This window comes from Diprion similis, chromosome 8 (assembly GCF_021155765.1).
Source record: "Diprion similis isolate iyDipSimi1 chromosome 8, iyDipSimi1.1, whole genome shotgun sequence".
NCBI classification, from domain to species: Eukaryota; Metazoa; Arthropoda; class Insecta; order Hymenoptera; family Diprionidae; genus Diprion; species Diprion similis.
Window position 1 is genome coordinate 12,744,136 of NC_060112.1, and position 19,943 is coordinate 12,764,078.

The 19,943-nt window shown below is 35.1% G+C and overlaps 5 protein-coding genes across 10 annotated transcripts; 2 read left to right on the top strand and 3 right to left on the bottom strand.

The window, feature by feature from the left end:
• Window positions 1-84: 84 nt before the first annotated feature.
• Window positions 85-10,662, bottom strand: LOC124408534. 4 transcript variants are annotated; one of them, XM_046885513.1, is made up of 15 exons: window positions 10,574-10,662; window positions 10,312-10,461; window positions 9,755-9,856; window positions 9,236-9,360; window positions 8,977-9,160; window positions 8,764-8,867; window positions 7,876-7,992; window positions 7,696-7,811; window positions 7,480-7,525; window positions 7,193-7,372; window positions 6,245-6,548; window positions 4,556-6,127; window positions 2,898-3,058; window positions 2,291-2,438; window positions 85-2,202 (listed from the first exon to the last, which is right to left on the bottom strand). In XM_046885513.1, exons 2-15 carry the CDS (start codon window positions 10,450-10,452, stop codon window positions 829-831), a joined length of 4,674 nt encoding a protein of 1,557 aa, XP_046741469.1. In that variant the 5' UTR covers window positions 10,453-10,461; window positions 10,574-10,662; the 3' UTR covers window positions 85-828. The 4 variants fall into 4 exon arrangements, with proteins under 4 accessions (XP_046741469.1, XP_046741470.1, XP_046741467.1 ...); XM_046885514.1 differs by having other exon boundaries at window positions 2,291-2,393; window positions 10,569-10,662; XM_046885511.1 differs by having other exon boundaries at window positions 10,569-10,662.
• Window positions 10,663-11,419: 757 nt separating this feature from the next.
• On the top strand, window positions 11,420-14,948 carry LOC124408536 (copper chaperone for superoxide dismutase). Of its 3 annotated transcripts, none has more exons than XM_046885515.1 (7): window positions 11,420-11,595; window positions 12,143-12,341; window positions 12,559-12,751; window positions 12,837-12,903; window positions 13,115-13,296; window positions 13,406-13,556; window positions 14,180-14,948. In XM_046885515.1, exons 1-7 carry the CDS (start codon window positions 11,581-11,583, stop codon window positions 14,243-14,245), a joined length of 873 nt encoding a protein of 290 aa, XP_046741471.1. In that variant the 5' UTR covers window positions 11,420-11,580; the 3' UTR covers window positions 14,246-14,948. The 3 variants fall into 3 exon arrangements, with proteins under 3 accessions (XP_046741471.1, XP_046741472.1, XP_046741473.1); XM_046885517.1 differs by having other exon boundaries at window positions 11,422-11,595; window positions 13,893-14,948; XM_046885516.1 differs by lacking the exon at window positions 14,180-14,948 and having other exon boundaries at window positions 11,421-11,595; window positions 13,406-13,658.
• LOC124408537 (thioredoxin domain-containing protein 9) lies at window positions 14,287-16,419 on the bottom strand. Its single transcript, XM_046885520.1, has 4 exons — window positions 16,267-16,419; window positions 15,781-15,973; window positions 15,406-15,607; window positions 14,287-15,271 (listed from the first exon to the last, which is right to left on the bottom strand). Exons 2-4 carry the CDS (start codon window positions 15,955-15,957, stop codon window positions 15,000-15,002), a joined length of 651 nt encoding a protein of 216 aa, XP_046741476.1. The 5' UTR covers window positions 15,958-15,973; window positions 16,267-16,419; the 3' UTR covers window positions 14,287-14,999.
• Window positions 16,420-16,696: 277 nt separating this feature from the next.
• Window positions 16,697-18,990, top strand: LOC124409966 (transcription initiation factor TFIID subunit 7). The gene is made up of 8 exons (XM_046887978.1): window positions 16,697-16,855; window positions 16,938-17,066; window positions 17,161-17,241; window positions 17,309-17,675; window positions 17,991-18,127; window positions 18,216-18,420; window positions 18,522-18,691; window positions 18,838-18,990. The coding sequence occupies exons 1-8, from the start codon at window positions 16,769-16,771 to the stop codon at window positions 18,868-18,870; spliced, it is 1,209 nt and encodes a 402-aa protein (XP_046743934.1). The 5' UTR covers window positions 16,697-16,768; the 3' UTR covers window positions 18,871-18,990.
• Window positions 18,973-19,829, bottom strand: LOC124409969 (probable trafficking protein particle complex subunit 2). Its single transcript, XM_046887982.1, has 3 exons — window positions 19,659-19,829; window positions 19,353-19,586; window positions 18,973-19,257 (listed from the first exon to the last, which is right to left on the bottom strand). The coding sequence occupies exons 1-3, from the start codon at window positions 19,746-19,748 to the stop codon at window positions 19,159-19,161; spliced, it is 423 nt and encodes a 140-aa protein (XP_046743938.1). The 5' UTR covers window positions 19,749-19,829; the 3' UTR covers window positions 18,973-19,158.
• Window positions 19,830-19,943: the final 114 nt, after the last annotated feature.

Genomic DNA, 19,943 nt, shown 5'->3' on the forward strand with positions numbered 1-19,943 from the left:
ATCGATTGATGATTGAAGCACCTTATTAAAAAAATTTTGCAAGCACTGACTGGAGATCGTCTCGTATGCTATAAGGTTCATCGCTCAAGTAAATTTACATCTGCAAATCAATTATCATTCACTGAGTGTTGTAGCCTTGTAGAGCCAAATAGGATTTAAATATCAATGAACGCTGTGTGAATATAAAAACCCTGTATATTCATCGATATCGGCTTTGTTTATTACAGCAAAAAATTGGAAATATGCGCAGTTTACATTGCACTAGGTATTTCCTGGTCAGGTTAAAATTTGTCTGCTATTCGATGACAAAAATTACATATAATTACAACAAAACAACCTATATAGACTTTTTTTCGTAATATTTGAAAAGTTCTACTTCAACTGTTGATCTGAATAAAACTCAATAAAAAAATATACATATCGGTAACTGATTACAGCTGTGATTTGTTGTGCAACAACAATTGCATACGTCTGTTTAACATGCCATTCGTTATGGATTAAAGACTATACAGGAAATCCCAATTTACTGTTTTCTTTTCGGATTATAACTATCGTCAATCTATCGGTAAATTTCATTAATAAAGGAATTTGCTACACTAAGTTTCCATCCGAAGGAAGTATTTGTTACTATTTAAAGTTAACGTCGCTTTCCACTAATATTATAATTCCTACTATACCTTTATACGGTAGCATTTATAATTCTCTGCAATTGTGTATTTTCTTGTCTCAAACTTGACACCAGTTTTCTACTTAATTCAGTTAAAATTCATTGAAAATGCCAAATATTTCAATTAAATTAACTTTCAACTATTTTAAATCAGATGAGAGTTAGGTAGAGAATTTTCTCCTAATGTTTAAAGTGTCGACGTTTTCATCAGTTGGACTTGTTTGCATTATAGAAACTTGTGAACATTTCTCAGGGTCTAAATCACGAAAACTTTGGGACCTCACAGAAGTTTGTACAATTTCTGAAAGTTGTTCATCTTTACGTTCAGTTTTTGAATGATTTTTACATTTATTAAACAATTGTGGTCGACTAACGATCAAATTTTTAATTTTTCCCAGATCGATTTCAACTTTGATGCCAAGCCCGGCCCTACACATCTTACCTCCATACTTATGCATATTTCTATCTTTACGTAGAGTAATTGGATTTTTAAGGATATTACATTTTTGTTTTTTCATCGAGATATCCAGACCATCATCACTGATTAACTGATAATTCGTATCAAGAGCTTCAACTTGACGTTTATCCGAGTTCAGATCATCACAATATTTACTAGACTCCTCAACTTTGGTGTTGACTGAGAATTTGTTACTCCAGTCATTTACGTGTGAATGGACGACATTGTTATCAATACTAATCCCCGACTTTTGTACACTGGCATCTAAGTTATCAATACTATGATAAACGTGCGAACTACTATCTATAAGTTTAAAACTATTGTCACAAACAACAGGTAGCTTCAATTCTGAAGACTCATTACTGCTTTCAACTAAGCACATTGAACCTCTGTTTAATCCATTGAACCATCTGTTTCCATTTAAAATATTATTGGGTCTTTGACGGGAATCAATGTTTGATCCACCTTCTGTCCCACTTCTATCTTCGAACCTTTTCATTGAACTTTTCTCATCACTTTCACTGCAGTGTTTTCGGCGTTCGTGAAAAATTACATGGTCCTCACTTTCACATAAACTTTTTGGTGTGCAGCGAGTGTGCATAAAATTTAGTTTATTACCATTCAAACAACCACTCACTGAAAAACCTGTTTTTTGAATGTAACTTTTGTTCATATCATCTGATAATGATGTTTGCTTTTCATTGCCATCAGGTACATTCTTTTGGATACTGTATTTTCCCTTAGTATCACAAGACACAATGGAGTTGCTGCCTTTGGTGGTAGCTGCTATAACTGATGTTTCCTCACTTTCAGAAGCACATTCAGGAGCCACTAGATCGTCGATGTTTCCTAATGAAGACTGACATTTCTTGGATATGCTTACAGTGGAACTTTTCTCGGTATCCAGGGGTTTTGATGACGATGATGATGATGGTCGTGGCGAATAGTTAGGTTGCATAGAAGATAAAAGCAGACCTTGCTTCTCTAGCAGGCTCATTGGATCTGGTACATATTTTGCTTCTAATGGATTACCAGCGTTTGTGCTGAGATTTACTGTGAAGGTATCATTGATGACTATCTGCACAAAAAAAGTGTATTGTACTGTCAGGTTTGTTAGTTTGGTAGATGGTATTCAAACAGGCAGAAATATGGGACAAAATTCATACCTGAACAATATCTTCATCCAGAACATGAAATTTGAGATTTTGCAAAGGCACCTTCTGGGGTATCACTCGAGGTTTATTACAATATTTTCTCGTGGTTGAGGAGCTGCAGGGTTGCATAGTTGTTTGAAGGGTTGCAACACAAGTGGAACTGAAAACAATTAGGCAATGAGTCAATTATCCAAGGCGGGAAAAATAATTTTCAGTGATTTTAGAAATTACATGAAAGTTACAGTGTCAATAATTATACATCACTATTCGGTGACATTCTGCATACAAATACATATATGAAACAAAAACCATTTATGAATTTATTTGGACGAAGGGTGTCCTCTGAGTAAAGAGTAGTAATGGAATCAATTTTACTTTCTACTCACCAAATCAAGGATGGCCATATCGCATAGCGTGAAAAACAACAATTACTATTCAAATAATTTGAAATACACATCAGTAAAATAATAAATTTAAAGTATTATGAAGTCATGATAAAACCATTGAAAGTCTCAGATTAATCATCTACCATCAATAACAGAAATCATGAATAATAAACTTTGATGCTAAAAGTGATTAGACGGGAGAGATACAAGTCTGTTTTATAGGATACACTTACATGCTGGAATTATGATTGACTCTTTTTGCTGAATCTGATATTGCACTGGTCTTTTGCTTAAAGGCGATTGCTTCTGACTTTGTATGGTTTGCGGTCCTCGAGCTCGAATAAAGAGCAAATCCGGCCTCAGCAGCAGGACTGGAGCCTGCATCCCCGTCACACTGTTAGAATCGCAAGAGATACACTGGAGAGGAGGTACGGGGATAAGTTTCATACACACATTCCCCGCACCTAGTATCTCACCAGACACATTCTTGATTTGCTAACTTTCGTCTCATTATAGTAAGAATGACTTTTTGGGACTTAGCAAAAATACTGAAGAGCCACACTTTTGGAGACCAATTGGATGTATTTATGTTCTCCTTTTACAAAACTTATGTAAAACTCGAATGACATTATGGATGTTTTAGATATTGTTACTATGATCCAGAAAAACAACCATAACACACACCAAACAGAGCTTTACATTTTCGTCAATATTTAGGTCTTCAAATTCAAATCTTAATGACATACTCTGCTCTAATATTTGTAGTAAATTCTCTTTAGTTTGTTCTTCAAATGTTCATAAATATTAACAAATGTTTCATTATAAATACACTTAAACATATGTTAACGACCTCACAGCAGCCGTTTCACTGTCAACAGTAGTACTAATTCTTAGAATTCACAGATTTGAACTGAGTTCATGAATGAAATCTAATCCAAGCAGTTTCATTGCTGCCTGTTTACTGGCGATTTCATAACATTTTTAATGATTTTCAAGTCATGAAAATTCCACTCAGCCATGCTAAGTTAGGTCAATTTTAACCACCCCCGTAAGTTAACTCTATTTTAGCATGATCTATCGATATATTTTTCCAAAAGGACATTTTCCTTACATGGTCTAATGAATATATTATTGGTCAAGCTTCATGCTAAGCATATCTTAAGATTATACGAGGCATGCTTTCTAGTTTTAATGTCACATTTACACTACCCGAACTGCAAAAAATTTTTGTTACTATTTATGTCTACATCATGGCAGAGAATAATAGAGTGATGCCACTGCTGGACATGCTTGGATACTGAACTGTGAACCTGAGTCGATGTGTGATCGTTCATCAAAGGAAACTTTTGCGTCATATATTTTTGGAAATGAGATTGCATTACATGAAAATGACCTAAGAATTTGGTGTTTATGTCTTGTAATGTGTTTTTACAAAGCTTTTGTCATGAGTAAGTAATATTGAAAGATTTATCATTGAACTCCACCACTTCAGTTATGAAATCGGAATCTTGTCGTTATATTTGGAGTACCTATATAGAAATCGAATCATAAGATTACATATGATTTTCGAACGCAATCGTAATTGCTGCAACTTTTCTCGTGTTTACCATGTTTATTTGCACAATAGAAGATCTCACTATCAATGCGATTACGATTACTTAGGACAGAAGGTTGTAACTAATTTTTTCACGGTACACTAGCTGCACCACCTACTATCATTCCTTCAATAGACTGAGGATTTCATGATTTGATTTACTGAAATAATGAAATAAACTGACAGTTGCCAGCTACTACTGCATATTTATGAGGCCACGATACATGTTATTATTCGCCGCCATGACACACTTACACACATCTAAAAACAATTACACCTATAAGAAAAATTACTTACACCGCTAGTCATCAGACCTCCGTTACCCAGTTGTGTTACTGGGTTGCGTATTTTCATCATGGCATTTGCAACTGACTCATTTTCATTACTGGTGGCAAGACCATCAGAATTAGTTCTTGTTAGACCATTGTAAGATGTGCGATCAGGCGTAGGTGGATTAGTTTGTCCATTTAATGTAATTGCATTTTGTTGTGTTTTAGCTTGCCTAATCTTTTGATGGGATTGATGAACCGTATACGTTTTCGGAGCAATGATTTCATCCGAATTAGGAAGGTGTGCAAAGAGTTGCGAGTTGATTGAAGTAGATGATGTTTCTGGTGAATTTTGTAACTCATTTACTGAAGATTTAAAACTGTGGCATGTAGTGTTTCGTATACTGTCACTACACTCTGTGATACTGCTGACAGAGTGTTGTACACCCAACTCAGGTTGGCTCGAATTGCTGACTTTGATTAGATCGGATGTAGACGTAGAATTCAGTTGTATTCGAATAGGAGAATTCATAGTATTTGGTATAATGATATGGTTGATATTAACGTGACTCTGATTTTGTACCGAACTGCTGCCAACAGTCCCGGAAGTGTAATTGCAAAAGCCATTTCTTTGTTCTACATCCATCCTTCTTATCAATCTGACACAGCTTTTGTTAGCTTGTGTTCCATTCATATTCACTTGCAACGTTGTTGTACTTTGTTGGGAACTGTAACTACTAGTTGAATGACTCATTGGTATTGAGGTTGCAACTACGGGAACTGCACGACTTATATCATTTGAATTAATATTCCAAGAAATGTTTCTCGTCTGGGGTTTGAGTGTAGAATCGTTACAATCATCAATCCGAGCTTTTTTACGTGATATTTCCGGATCTTCTATGATAGGTAGGATAGATGCAGGGTTATCTATTGTGTACTCGTCACTTTTCCGTTTTAAATTAGACCCACTTATTGAAGAGGTATTAAGCTGGATGAACGTCAACTGTGGTTTTGGAACTTCGATCATTTGATTTTGCACTACTTCTAGCTGCTGGTTACCATTCAGTGATGGAATATCTCCTTGAACACTTTCTGCAAAAGTAAGAGACGCATCGTGGGTAATTTTTTCTACGTTCACCGCTGTAGATGGGTTTTCATAATATTCCGGCCGTAATGAGGTAACATTTGTGATTTTAAGATTGAATGCAGGATTTTCCTGCAAAACTTTATCATCTACTATCAAATCTGCATCTTTGCTTCCATTCAATTTTTTCTTGGCAATACTTGTAGTATTCATACTATCGATCAGAGGTTTCATTACATTTGCTGTATTATTATTTGATATCGGTGTCGTAGTAGAGGTTGTATCAGTGGTATTTGAGACACTAGATGAATGTGGTGCAATTAAACCGTTCGCCCTAGGACTTGTTTTGGGTGGGCTATTTAATATTTCCAAAGGTTCTGAACGTCTCGTTTTGGTAACCTTAGAATTCTTTCTGATTTTTTGAATATTAGTTGTTACTTCACTTAAATTGCGAGACTCAATTTGGATTCGTTTTGTAGTTACAGAGCCATTGGGCTTAGGTGTTACATCAATTATCTGCAAAATAAGGGTAAAAATCACTTTGTTGATTAAAGTTCACATTAATTTGGTATAAAATTTGCAGTAGCCTTCATGCGAACTACAGTTACCTTTGTATAAAAATGTATATCATACCTCCACCTCGTCGTCACTGTCAATCACAATAATGTCAGCTGTATGACAGCTGGGATCTTCTGGTTTCACATTGATTATTTTTGACAAGACGCTGGTTTGAGAGCTAACAACATTCAATTTACTGAATTCATGATCAGTCGACGTCAGGACTTCTTTCGAAGGGCACGTTCTTGAGTGCATTGTCTCACTGATAGATTTTGTGTCTGGAATAGTATTAGTACCGGCGTTCGATGCACTAGATAAGGAAATATCATGTTTCGAAGGCAAGAATGTCATGGAAGTAGCTGTTGTCATCAACTGCAAGCTATAACATATTTGGCTATCGTAAACATGAGTGCAGTTAAAACAAAAAAATCGATAATTTTTCACTTTTCGTAGCTATCATGAAAAGAATATCAGTTTTGGATAAAGAAAATCAGTTCTGCAAATTTTGTAATATCTTTATGTTACACAACCTCTAGAAACAGAAAAAAAACGGGATTTTATCAAAATGTCATTCTGTCGTACTATCCGTTAGTTGGACTCCAATTTCTCTGAAGAGGTCAATAATGGAAATCTAAACTTTCTATGGTACACAAATTCAGTTGCTACATAAGATGAGAATTTCTCATTTTTCCCTGATACGATTTTCGGGTATTTACTTTTTGATAAACAAATTTTAGAAAGCAATTCAGAAAATATCTCAATCAAGGGTATTTGCCACCTGATTTTAGTCTATATTCGTCAAATGTATTAGAATTGGCCATTGGACGAGTCAACTGGTGCATTATTCAGTGATTCTAGATGGAACTTAGATTTAGTGAAGTTTAATATTTGCATACTGTGCAGAAGAACTCTTGAGAAAAGAATAATACCGACTCGTTCAAAGACTCCATTACATACATGGGAATTCAAACTCTGTTTGAGAACATATTAATATTAGTGACAGTTGTAACTTTAAGGACAGACCTTCTCATGTTTCGCGATGCTTGTTGCAATTTGAAAGATTTAGGTCCAGGTCGTAACCTGAAAGGTGGTGGTGTGGGTGACGGTGAGACGTCATGTTTTGATATTGGTGGAGGCGTCGTATTGCCACCAACTGAAATTTCACTGTCACTACTACTCTCATTCGAATACTGATCCATTGATCTAGAACATAATTTTTGATGAAATTAAGTTTCAGCTGTTTCAATGGTGATTTTCACCAATGCAAAATCTTGATTTCGGGGAATTGTATCGCTGAATTAGTAACTCACTCTTTGGGTTCATTTCCATCAGAAGGTATAGGATCATTCGATTTTTCTGTAAATTAAAAACGACATGAAAACAAACAAAGACGTAATCTGGTACAAATACAAATCATAGTGCTCTTCAAATTGAGAACACAAATTCTACACACTGAATACTGGATATAATACTGTTACATTCACACATTCACATAAATTTTATGTTACATATATTTATATACGTACTCAACATCCCAGTACATTCTGTACATTCCCAAACAGAACTACCCCATTTTAATTGTCCGCATGACTTGTGAACTCCTTGGGATCCGCACAATCGGCACAAAACGAGTTCCCATTTTCTGTTGGGAATTTGTTCAATTTAAATCACTGTAATTTTGTAAGACTCATGACTAGTTTACTTACGCATTAACACTGGTATGACTTCTTCCCTTTGGACATAGACATTCTGGAGCATCACACTGATTATGCCTGTGCAATAATTCTTGAAAAGCATTTGGCACAAGCTCCCATGAAGCATCTCTGGATTAAATACCAAAATATTATTTCTATTCAAGAAATGCTAAGATTGATTTTTTATTACAGTAATTAGTTGGAATCTAAACTTACTTTCTCAAATGCATTGGGAAAGTGCAGAGATTCGTTTTTGTACGTATCTAAGCTTTCATAAATATTGGTGAATCAACATTTTGGTAACCCGATGACGTTTTAATGGTTGGGTTTTTTTTCAGTTATATCAACCCATCCCTCTTCCACGTGAGAGCATCACATTTACAGACACTAGGGTGGTCATTATTTAAGGTCTAAACAAATTTTTACTGGGCTATTCTTAAAATTTCAAATTCACTACATTTGAAATTTGTATGGGTTATCCTATACCAATATAATGCTATTTTATATTTTTATTAATACTCCTTTTTAAATGCTACAAGATCAGATATTTAGAAAAAATTTGAAAACAAACATATTGGTCTAGCATATAAATTTTGAAACCGAGGAAGTGGTAATTTTCTCCCATATAACAGAGCATTCTCGTACAAAAATTACTGAAGTCTAAAAAATTTTTGGCCAAAACTTAGTTTTGCGATGAATTACAAATTATAAAGACCACAGAACCTCATGTAATTTAAATGAAGAAGTTCATCTCTTATGGAATCGGTAGCACATTGAAATAAAACACAAAAATAATAACAGGATTAGGTATTACTCATTTAGATTCGATTTCGAGGGCAGTCCAATAAAATTCCCTTTAGACCCCAATAAGCAACCTCACTGATAGATATCCATACTCACTGATTTGGGATGAAAATTCCATGATCGAGCATCGCCTGTTGAAATTCTGGTTTATTATTGCAAAGAGGACATTTGAAGAAGTAGCCAGCACTCAATGCCAAGCGCTGTAACAGTGAAAAGCTCGTATTAAAAATATTACAACTGCAAAGGTATTCCATACATGCTTTTTTTTATTCAGCAAACACATGTTTTCTGTATTTTTGTGGTACGTACTTGAACACATTTCCGATGAAACCATGCGTTTTTCCGACAACATGGAGCCCACAACGTTCGTATAGGATTCTGGGGATTTACCTCCTCGTAACAAATATAACAAGTTATATCACCTGTTGCTGCAGCTTCTTCTTTTATGTATTCATCTATATTTTGTTTTATTCTGTGTCGTATACAGTATGACCTGTCAAATGATGATGATGAAAAATAACATTTCAAAAATTTTTTCTGAAATGTAACACATATATTACTATTTTACCTAAATTCACCAAAGAACTGATGAAGTGAACCTGCCCGCAGCCCACATGGTAAATGAAATACTTGTTTACATCTGGTGTTACAACACCCCAAAGTTGCTCCATTTCGCTTACAGTATGAACAAGACTGCAACAACACATAATCAACATAAATCTTCCGCTAGTGGTTAAAAGTCACTATAAGATTTAGAAGGTGGGGGTAAAAAGCTCTTCTCTTGACCCAAGAATGGTTGTCGTTATTTTAGAAAAAATAAATATGATTTTTCACAGCTAAATTACTAACATATTTATTACGTGCAATACTTGTTTGAGAAAAAATAACTGTATATAAGGCAGTTATAGCAGGTACGAAAAATCTCGTTGAAGCTTATCAAATTCAACAGGAGCAATAAAATTTGAATTCTAAACTGCCATGGGTTTTTCGAGTAGTGAAAATGATTTAATTCACTGCAATTAAGTTTAAATGAGACTTCGAATGATTAAAACTGCAAGTTACCTTGCAGATGAATATTTCTACTCACAAGCCTTTTTCCTCGGCGTAATTCCTTTTGTATGTCTGTAGTTAAGAAGCCCAAGATTCCTTCATTATCATTACCATTTTGTTCCATGTTGGATGATAAAAGCTGAAAGAAAGTACAGATTGAGTCAATATGTCGCAGGATTAAGTGAGTCGACCAGTCATAAGTATGTAATGTTGAGAAAGAAAAAGTAGAAGAACATAATTAGACAATACAAGTGTAATTTTACTGATAAAGAATTGATTAGTAATGACATATCAATTGACGGACTTTATTCACTTTACAATTTACTAATGTTTTAACATGTTTACGAGTTTTAACTGTCTTTTTTATAGGAATCCTATACTAATTTATGATCAACTTCAGTGAAGATACAGGATGTTCGAAATTATTCTATAGAAGGAAATTTTAATCAGAATATTAAATATGCCATGCATATCACAAAAGTGAATCTATGTCATATAAACTTAATGCCTTGCCTAAATATCAAGAAGCCATAAGGCTTTCTCAATGGCCACTGGATCTAGGCTTTACACTGATTACTTGAAATGCATATTTACCAGACAATAGTAGTGCGTAACAATGCCGTCTTGGTTCCAAAGTTTTCCATATTCAACTTCATCATCTTCAGAAAATCCACAGAAGCAGCACGTCAGAGTGCCCGGAGTTTCAGGCAGGCGTTTTGACCGTCGTCGTGACATTTTCGCTAGCTGTATAAGAGTGAAATAGAAAATTGTGCTTTGAACTATGCACCCAGCATCACGTTTAGTTAACATGGTGAAATATGGTCAAAAATGTTTGTTATACTCACTAATACTTCACATAGTGCTTTTCCTGCTCTTGGATGCTCCCAACACTACTTTAAAACCATGAAATGTCAATATTCAACAGCCATTCAGTTATTCCTACTTATGGTGCAACAGTCGGTGGAAAATATTACGTGAAATAGATTGGTGGTGTTCAGTTTATACAAATGACAGGTTTATGCAAGGATTTTTGTACCTTTGCGAAGAATTGGAGTAAACCTGAATAGTGTTACGACATTTGCGTACATGAATACCTACCGAGATATGGAGATTCTACCCGGAACGTGAAAAACTGACCAGTTATTCCACATGAAGTCAACATTGAGAAATAATCGTATTTTGATCAAGAAAATAGAATGTTTTGTCAACACTTGTTTGCAGGTACGGATTGATTTTCACGACTTTCACGTACGTATCTACCGATCAGTACGAAGCGCCCGTACTTTTACGCCACCTCGGCCTACCGCTTCGATACGTCGAAAAACCTAACCTCTACCTTAGAACAAATATGTGGATAATATTAATTGTGACTTGTGATAAGACAATAATATTTTACTGCAATTAGTCAGAAAAAGTATAAACCTGCGTGTAATGCTCCTCGAGCAATTGGGCCGATTAAATTCGGCGAAATGCTAAGAAATACATGATTTTTCGATAAGGGCGGGAAATTGTGAAAACAATTGGTATACTACCAAGTTCAAATTAAAGCCTATCCCCCCTCCTTTTGCGAAGGTAGAGTTCCGTTTCAAATACAATTACGTAGAAATAACGTAAAAATCATAGTTACAGAATTAACTATTGAACTGACTAGCCAATCTTAAGAGACGATGATCATTGTATGATGATGATAACTCAATTATTCTTATGTATTTCAAGGTTATCATTCTGTTCGATTTCCAAGTCGAAAAGACTGATAACCTTGAAAGAAATCATTGATAAATACGATGCACACAGCGTACACGTACATATATACGAACTTGCTTCATCTTTTGCGAGTCACGGCAGACCATTAGCACCGGCGCGATGACTTCGGCAAAGGTGTGTATGCAAATTGATTCATCTCGTACCTCATTCCAACGATTTGAACGATTTCGAAAAATAGCTACAAATGATATTTTGGGGCTATTGATAAACAATAAACTGCCTGATGTCAGCAACTGATTTAACTGTAGCCGAAAGGTTAATTTCATTAGTTTATCATGTTGCTACTATAATTTCGAAGTTCGAAAACATATATCTTCATCTGATTTTTTCCAACTATTCTCTACTGAACATGTTAGTCGAAAAATTAATTAGTGAATCAAGAAGGAAAAACAACGTACTACATAGGGAAAACAAAAGTCTTAATAAAATTGCGGTAATCATACGCAAGTGATAATGTTTATTATCATAATGTGTCACATTATGCAACAAAAATTCTCGTATATTCGCTCCGCTGCCACAAAGTGAAGGACTTTTGGAAATATTGGTAAAATTTGTTGCTGTCATTAGTCTCAATAATTTGCTATGTTGAGTCATTATCAAATCTTATCATTTGATTGTAAAGTTTTCCATATGTAATGAAATTCAAATTTCTTATTCACAGATCGAGTTTTCTGTGCAAATGACATGTGAAAAATGTGTACAAGCAGTGAGGAACAGCTTGTCAAATGTTGAGGGAATCCAAAACGTCGAGATATCCCTTGAAAATGGGACTGTTGTTGTAGACAGCAGCGTTCCCTATTCTGTGGTTCAAGAAAAAATTGAAAACTCAGGCAAACGAGCTGTTCTTAAAGGATATGGTGGTATAGAATAAATTCTACTCACCTCCTGTAACTTTGATTCAGTAAAATTGAAATTTCTGTTCAATTGCTTGTCACCAAAAAACAAAAAAAAACACCACTTGGAATCTTACCTTGCCTCTGATAATAGTATCTCTTGACTTTGTATGATATGTAACTTAAAAACACCTAATTGCTACGTATCTGTTTTATGAAAGATTTCACTCGCTCATCATTTCAGGTACAGGAGCAAGTGCAGTGGCAATGCTCGGTGGGGACTCAGGATACAGTGCAGGCGATCAAATAAAAGGGGTTATTAGATTTGTGCAAGCAGGCGAAGACTGTATTATAGATGGTACGATAGATGGCTTGAATCCAGGGCCACACGGTGTTCATGTTCACGAATGTGGGGATATCTCAGAGGGATGTGAGAGGTATTACCTTTGGAATAACTTCCAGATCCTTCACTCCCAAGAAATAATGTATTTCTTTTATTCACAAGAGTTACATCTTACACAGCGTTGGCGAACATTTTAACCCAAATAATACACCACACGGTGGACCTGGAGATGATCTAACGCAACGGGTATGTTTTAGATCTTGAATTTGCAGTGCTCTGAATTTCTGATGTCAGTAATAATTTAAAAATTAGCAAAAAGACATTTTTACTATTTGTTGCAATGTTAATATATGTTTTGTACATCTGAAATCAAGGGCCAAAACGAAATATTTAGAAGATTCAGTTATCCGTATAGTAAGAGAGAAGTTTATGAGACTAACGAATTAATCTCTTACAGCATTATGGAGATTTGGGTAATATTATGGCTGATGAAAGTGGTAGAGCCACATTTCGAATAGTTGATAATGTGCTTAAAGTGTGGGATATCATTGGTCGCTCACTGGTTGTCACCGATGGTCCCGACGATTTAGGAAAAGGTGAAAGTCCCCGATCAAAAATTGACGGCAACAGTGGAAACAGGTGATGAGAAACTCAATTTAAAACATTGAACAATTTCCTGAAGAGTCTTCCCCAAAGATTATTAGAAAAAGTATAATTTTTAATGTATGACATAAATTTTGATTTTCAGATTATCATGTGGCATAATAGCCCGAGCTTCTGGTTTATTCCAAAATACGAAAAAGATATGTGCATGTGATGGTATAACTCTTTGGGACGAAAGAGATCGATCTGTCACAGGATGGAAAAATTCAAAGAATGGTGTAGCTACTGGTAACTCAGTATGCCTAGTACTTTGATAGCTTAAAATTTTGTATACCCTTCAGTGTGATATAAATATGATGACTTCATAAGATAAACCATTTTAATTGTCGAAATTTTAATTCTACATTGGCTGCATGTAATTTCCTTTTATCCCTTACTTGACGTTACATTTTATACTTATACAATTTACTATCGTCTTTATTCGAATCTTTTTCAATTAAAGAAATACACTTGTTGACTGATGAATCAAAAATAGATCCAAAACGTTTTGACATTAGCTATTAATTTCAGTAGCATTCAACATTCAACCCACTGATTGTTTTGAAAATGATTTCTGTATTTCTTTTTTTCAGTGAGCTGAAACCTTATAGCCTTGTCGTACCAAGGACTCGGGGATCTTTTTTACATTATTTCATTACACTATGTACTTATCTATACAGGTGCAGGGTATACAGTAAACTTTACATTCCAAGTAACTTATTGAATGAGGGAACAGTTTGCATCTGTATCGTTCTTTTAGATACATGCATAGGTTTTGTAAATGGTTAAGGAAATTGTGATTGTAGTTTTTATATTTTGCCATAGAAAGTGGATGTTTTTGTAAATGTAACAAGTCCTTCACTATTAATTACCATATTAGAACTTAAATCAATTAAACACCCGACAATTGAATATGTTATTCGCAGAAAGCATCTGTAGGCAATGATATGGAATATAGGTACGTTCATCAAAAATACTTGAATGCTGTTTTGCTAAACAATTATAATTTTTATTAAGTTTTTTGTTACAAAATTTATATAAAGCAACTTACAGTCAATCTGTAAATAAGCACGAAGTGTATTGAATACTTAATTACCATTATTATGAATAAAATAATATAATTTGTCTTTCAATTTGATACGTTTATGGAATAAATAGACTTGTGTTCTTCCAAGACTTTGCGAAAATCTTGTCATACACGATCAAGGCAAATCAAAAGTACTGCAAAACGTCAGGGACGAAGATACTACTTGTGCCTAGTAAATATAAAACAAAGATTTTCGGAACCGTTGAGTATCTCGAATACACAATTTCGAAAGGATATCAAACGATTTTCCTTCTTTTACCAGATTATACAAGGTAAATTAAGTAGGTGCGTATTATTGTGATGCTGATAATTTGACTGTTTCACGTTTATTCAAACTTCCCACGAAAGTATGGCATTGTATGGTCAACACGCATTCTCAAAATTTAATTTCATGCATTGAATGTTCAAGAAATTAATAAATGTAATAGCCTTAGTTGAACAGAGGATATACTATACAAATTGCTTATATTGTCATCTTGCAGTCTTCGAATATAACTTACGTTTTTATCTGAACAAAGTAATAGGAAAAAAAATTTGTTCAAAGTTGTGGACGTGTGCTCATGAAAAACTCGCCTCGAATTAAACATGTAAAAAGTGTTGCAAACAATTATTGCTAATCCCAATCATCGTCAGACCCATCATCCTGACGACCCCTAATAGTCTTGGGCTTGCCACCAAGCAGGGATTTAGTTTTCTTCCCTTTCTCTGGGGGGTTCATCAGATCTCCGTTATACGAGATAGCCCCAGACTGGGCGATGCGCCACTCCATCATTTCTGTAGAAAAATCATCACAATTTCCTAAATCTGTGAAACCAACGATATAATCCTTGGTTTTGCTGTCAGAGATCAAGGCAATCGTTGGAATGATTTTGATTCGAAGTCGTTCTGAAATCATGAAATGACAATATAGTAAATATAATGTTGTAAACGTTATTAAGTTCATTTGAAATGAAGTTTGTATTTCAGAACCAACTGACACTGAGTTCTTAAATAGATTATTAGTATTCACCGATATATACCTGTTAAAAACGGGCATCGTTCAACATTAAGTTTACAGAATCTTGCTTCAACATGTTTTTTGGCCAAAATCTTGAGATGTTCGTCAGCAATTTTACATCTCGGAGAACCCTCTTTGAAAAAGAGACAAACGATATCTTTAGATTTCTTAGACACCTCGAAGAATTCCTTTTCATCAGGAATTTCTGTGTATTCTCCATGGCCCTATAAAAAGGTAAAGAAATTGAGCAATTTTATGGTTGAATGTTTCTGAATATGTTTCATGTCTGCTTATTCTAAAATCTTTTCTGCACTTTTCTAAGTACGTTCCAAAAATTTGGAAATCATTACTTCATTAATATAGTGGTGCAAGGATATCTTAAATGTAGCAAAAGTACCATTGCAAGCCAAGTCTGCCTTTGATTTTGATTTTTCTTCATTTCTTTGAGTCGCTTCTCTCTGAGAGTTTCAAGATCGTCAGCATCCATGTTATCAAGTCGGTCTAATTCAGCATCAAGCTGCTGCTCGACATGCTGTGCAACTTGCATTACTTGATTCTGTATTATGCTCTCCATTTTTTATGGCTTTAGGCTAGAAAAATATACACATGTTTTATTATAATTTTCATCTAATTTATGTGCAAAAGAGAGTCTCGAAAAAGTTTAAGGGAATATATTTTAACACGTGATTATTTGTGTAACTCAAACATTGGTACGTAAATTGTTACCTATTGAAATTCAATTAATTAATTTCGCCGAAAATATTCATCGTTACCAAGGAGATGATAAAGGTTGAAACTGGTGTAATTATTTGTTAAGATATTTTATTGCTAATATACACACTAGTATTTTGTACGAATAAATTCGAAACATTGCAGTACGTACCGTTGCAAAATGTGTTTAAATTGATTATTTCGAAAATGTGAGGACTATTCTTTCTCCTTATATGGAGTTTTTGCTCGCTTCGCCACAGTTGTACGCAGTTGACACACAGCCCACACCATAGAATGCCCACACGCCCCACACAAATGTCCTCAGTCAACGCACACATTCATCTGCCATTCGCGGAATCGTCATTTTTCATGTCCCCCATTCAGTAGCGTCGTCTGACTCGACATGCATTTTTGGAACTAACCTTAGAAGTGTCTGGACGGTAAATGCGTGTCGGTAACCGACTGACGGTAATGGCAATACCCTACACTTACCTACTGTACCGAAGCTCCTCGCATTATTCCTTGAAAAGTTCCCCATTCAGTTGGCTGTCTTCGATTCATTTTTAGTCAATGTTTGTCCCTAACCTTTAATTGTCAAAGGGGGCGAAGAATTGCATTCTTCAATTTCCCCGACGTGCATAAATTGATCAGTGTAACAAATTATTCGGATCAAGATGCACAGGCACGTGAATTCCGATTATAAAGGGCGCGACGATCCGCCGGCCGAATTAGAAAGCCAATTCGTTCTACGAATGCCAGGGGTAGTTTTTACGTACAATTATTGTTCTACATAGGTTACAATTTTCATACACAACTTGTAATGTGATGTCAATACTGATTTAGGAACCAGCAAAAATATTACGAGAGACGCTGCGTAGTGGATTACCATTAAAAGACCGTCTGAGCATCAAGTTAGAAAATGATATGCGATATGGAGAAGTTAGATTTGATCACTGGCTACTTCACGCGAAAGTATGTTTGTATTTATCAAGGTTTCATTTAGTTATATGTTGAAATGTAAAATGCCTATTGTGTGAAAAAAATTTCTACAAAAATTTTTCCACAGGTCGTAGATTTGCCAACGATTGTTGAATCCTTGAAAACTATAGACAACAAAAGTTTTTACAAAACTGCTGATATATGCCAGGTAAGTTGAGGAACTCACTGCATTAAAATTCATTTAACATTTCTTAACTAACTGACATTTGTTGAAGATGTTAATATGCAAGGAAGAGGATGACCAAATAACAACCGATGAAGAATCTCCGGTAAGGCAGAAGAAGAAAGACCCAAACAAAGTGGATAAGAAATTTCTATGGCCTCATGGAATTACTCCACCGGCTAAAAATGTCAGGCGGAGGCGGTTTAGGAAAACCTTGAAAAAAAAGTATGTCGAAGCCCCAGAAATTGAGAAGGAGGTAAAAAGATTACTCCGAGTCGACAATGACGCAGTTAATGTAAAGTGGGAAGTAATCTGTGAAGATGAAGATCAGACTAAACCCAACAAAGTTTCGTCGTCGGGTACTGTTAAAACTAAACGAGAAAATATCGACGGCAGTACTTCGCAGAGTGTTGATGTTGGTTAGTTCTACTTATTATTTGGTAAAAAATGCCATTTTGATCATTTTTACTTGGAATACTTTATTCATGATATTTGCCTTGCAATTGACAATTATATCGTGTAATAAACATCATCATAATAATAGTTATCACTACCAACACGTGCCATGCCCGATAGGGTATGTCTCCATGAGCCGTTAGGCTTATGCAGGGCAAGAAAAGGAATAGATCAGTGACCATCATTATGCATCTGCAACCATCTTATGATTTTCATTAGAAACACCAGCATTTGCACAATATATATTTTATCTGAGATTTATTTCATCTGAATTACAGCTGAACATGATATATTTGGAGAAGCTGTGAGTGACAGCGAGGATGATGAAGAGGAAGCAAATATTAACATAATGGAGCTGGATGAGAACAGCAGGTTATCTGCAGATAGTCGTGTATCTGACTCAAATTCTATGCAGGTATTTCCAATTTCCATATAGTTCAATACACTTATTTAGGAATTAATTAGGTGTTTATTAAAAATAATTTCAATTATTGTTGCTGCAGGTGAGGTATTCTGAAAGGTCCGGAAATCACGCATCAGGTAGCAGCGGACTAGTCACACAATTTAGTAAAGAGATGTTTCCTGGCAATGACGATGGTGAAAAACCACTGGTCGATTTATCTAAAGTACCCAAGGAAGAGACTTTCCATTCAGAATACATGATTCCAGACGATTTCTCTCGATCCCAACCCATGGCTCTTACTAACGGTAAAACCTTTTTCCGATATATTTAGATTTAATTATAAAACCATTTTTATAGCTTGTAAATTTCCATTCCTGTGCTCTGAAAATATATTTTTTTTTTTCAGATACAATCCAAGCTCGGATAGATACACTTTACTCGGAACTCACAGAATTAAAGCAACGCAGACATCAACAAGAAATGGAAATAGCTAACATTGAAAATTACACGTTGAGACAAAGGTTCCAAGATATCTTGGACAACCTTCTTACTCAACAGATTGAAAAAGAACAAGAGGTATGCACAGTGATGCATTTGATCATATACTTTAATAGCAACATAATTCAAACAAAAAGTTTATTTCTTACTGCTGTTAGTAAAATCAAAGGCATAAATCAATGTACGGCTAATAACCACTGACACAATGCATATCCTCTTTTTAGTTGCAAGACTTGCAAAGCATGCTACAACAGTGAGAATCCAGCGAACCATCTACAGCTTTGATGATTATTTCATAATGGGAGAAGAAGTCTGCGTTGCAATGGGAAGTCTTGTAATATTATATGATAATCAATAAATCAGTGATATTTCATGGACTTTATTGAACAAAAACTATTATCATTCACATCAGGCATATGTATTTCATCTATACAACTTTGTTTCTTGAGTCACGAGGTTAAATTCAAAAACCTATACTTATAACTGATTATAAATGTAAGATTTAGCCTTTTAATAGCTAAATTGAAGATGATAGTTTGAAAGTATTATGAAGATAAATATTTTCGTCCATAAAGTTGAGCCTTCTTCTCGAATCCTACAGACCTGATTGGTGTGTTCAGTTTGTAGAATGGATTCATGGAATACTGAAATAACGATAACGAATTTAGATCGTTACTTTTCTCCAATCTAGTGAAATGCAAATAAATTGTCTCTAGAGGTAGAATATCAGATTACTTACTTTGATGTACGTTTCATATATCTCGTTAAAAAAGTTCTTAATGCCATCTTCATTTTTGCTATCATGTACCATGACGAATCGAATGTGAGTCGCTGTAACAAATGCACTAACAAACCACTGATTGAACTTATCAACCATTTTTAGATGCATGTTGGTAGTTTTCCACGTGTGCTCGTCGACCAGATCCAAAGCGGCGTGAGCAATAAACTGGCTCAGATGTCTGTGATCTTCTTTCTGCAATACAGATAACGTGCCATGTTTTATGATCAAAATTAACTCCAATATAATCTGAAAGTAGCGACAAACCTTTGCATCTTTGTTAGAATTATTGAATTCTATTTCGAAGAGAGGATTGTCCGCGTGTCCGATTATTGCAAAGTAGTAATTCCCTGACATTGTACCGCATGCGAGGGCAGTCGTTCTAAGCAGTTCTAAGTGTTTACAACACTGACAACTCGCTTACACCGATCAGCTGTTTTGCGGTTCAGTTCCGGCCAAAGTCTTCGGTTCCGACGTTCCGTTTCTAACATTCCTTTCAGGTGACAGACTCAACTGTAGCTCTTACTGTAGCTTTAAAATCGCAATTGCGTT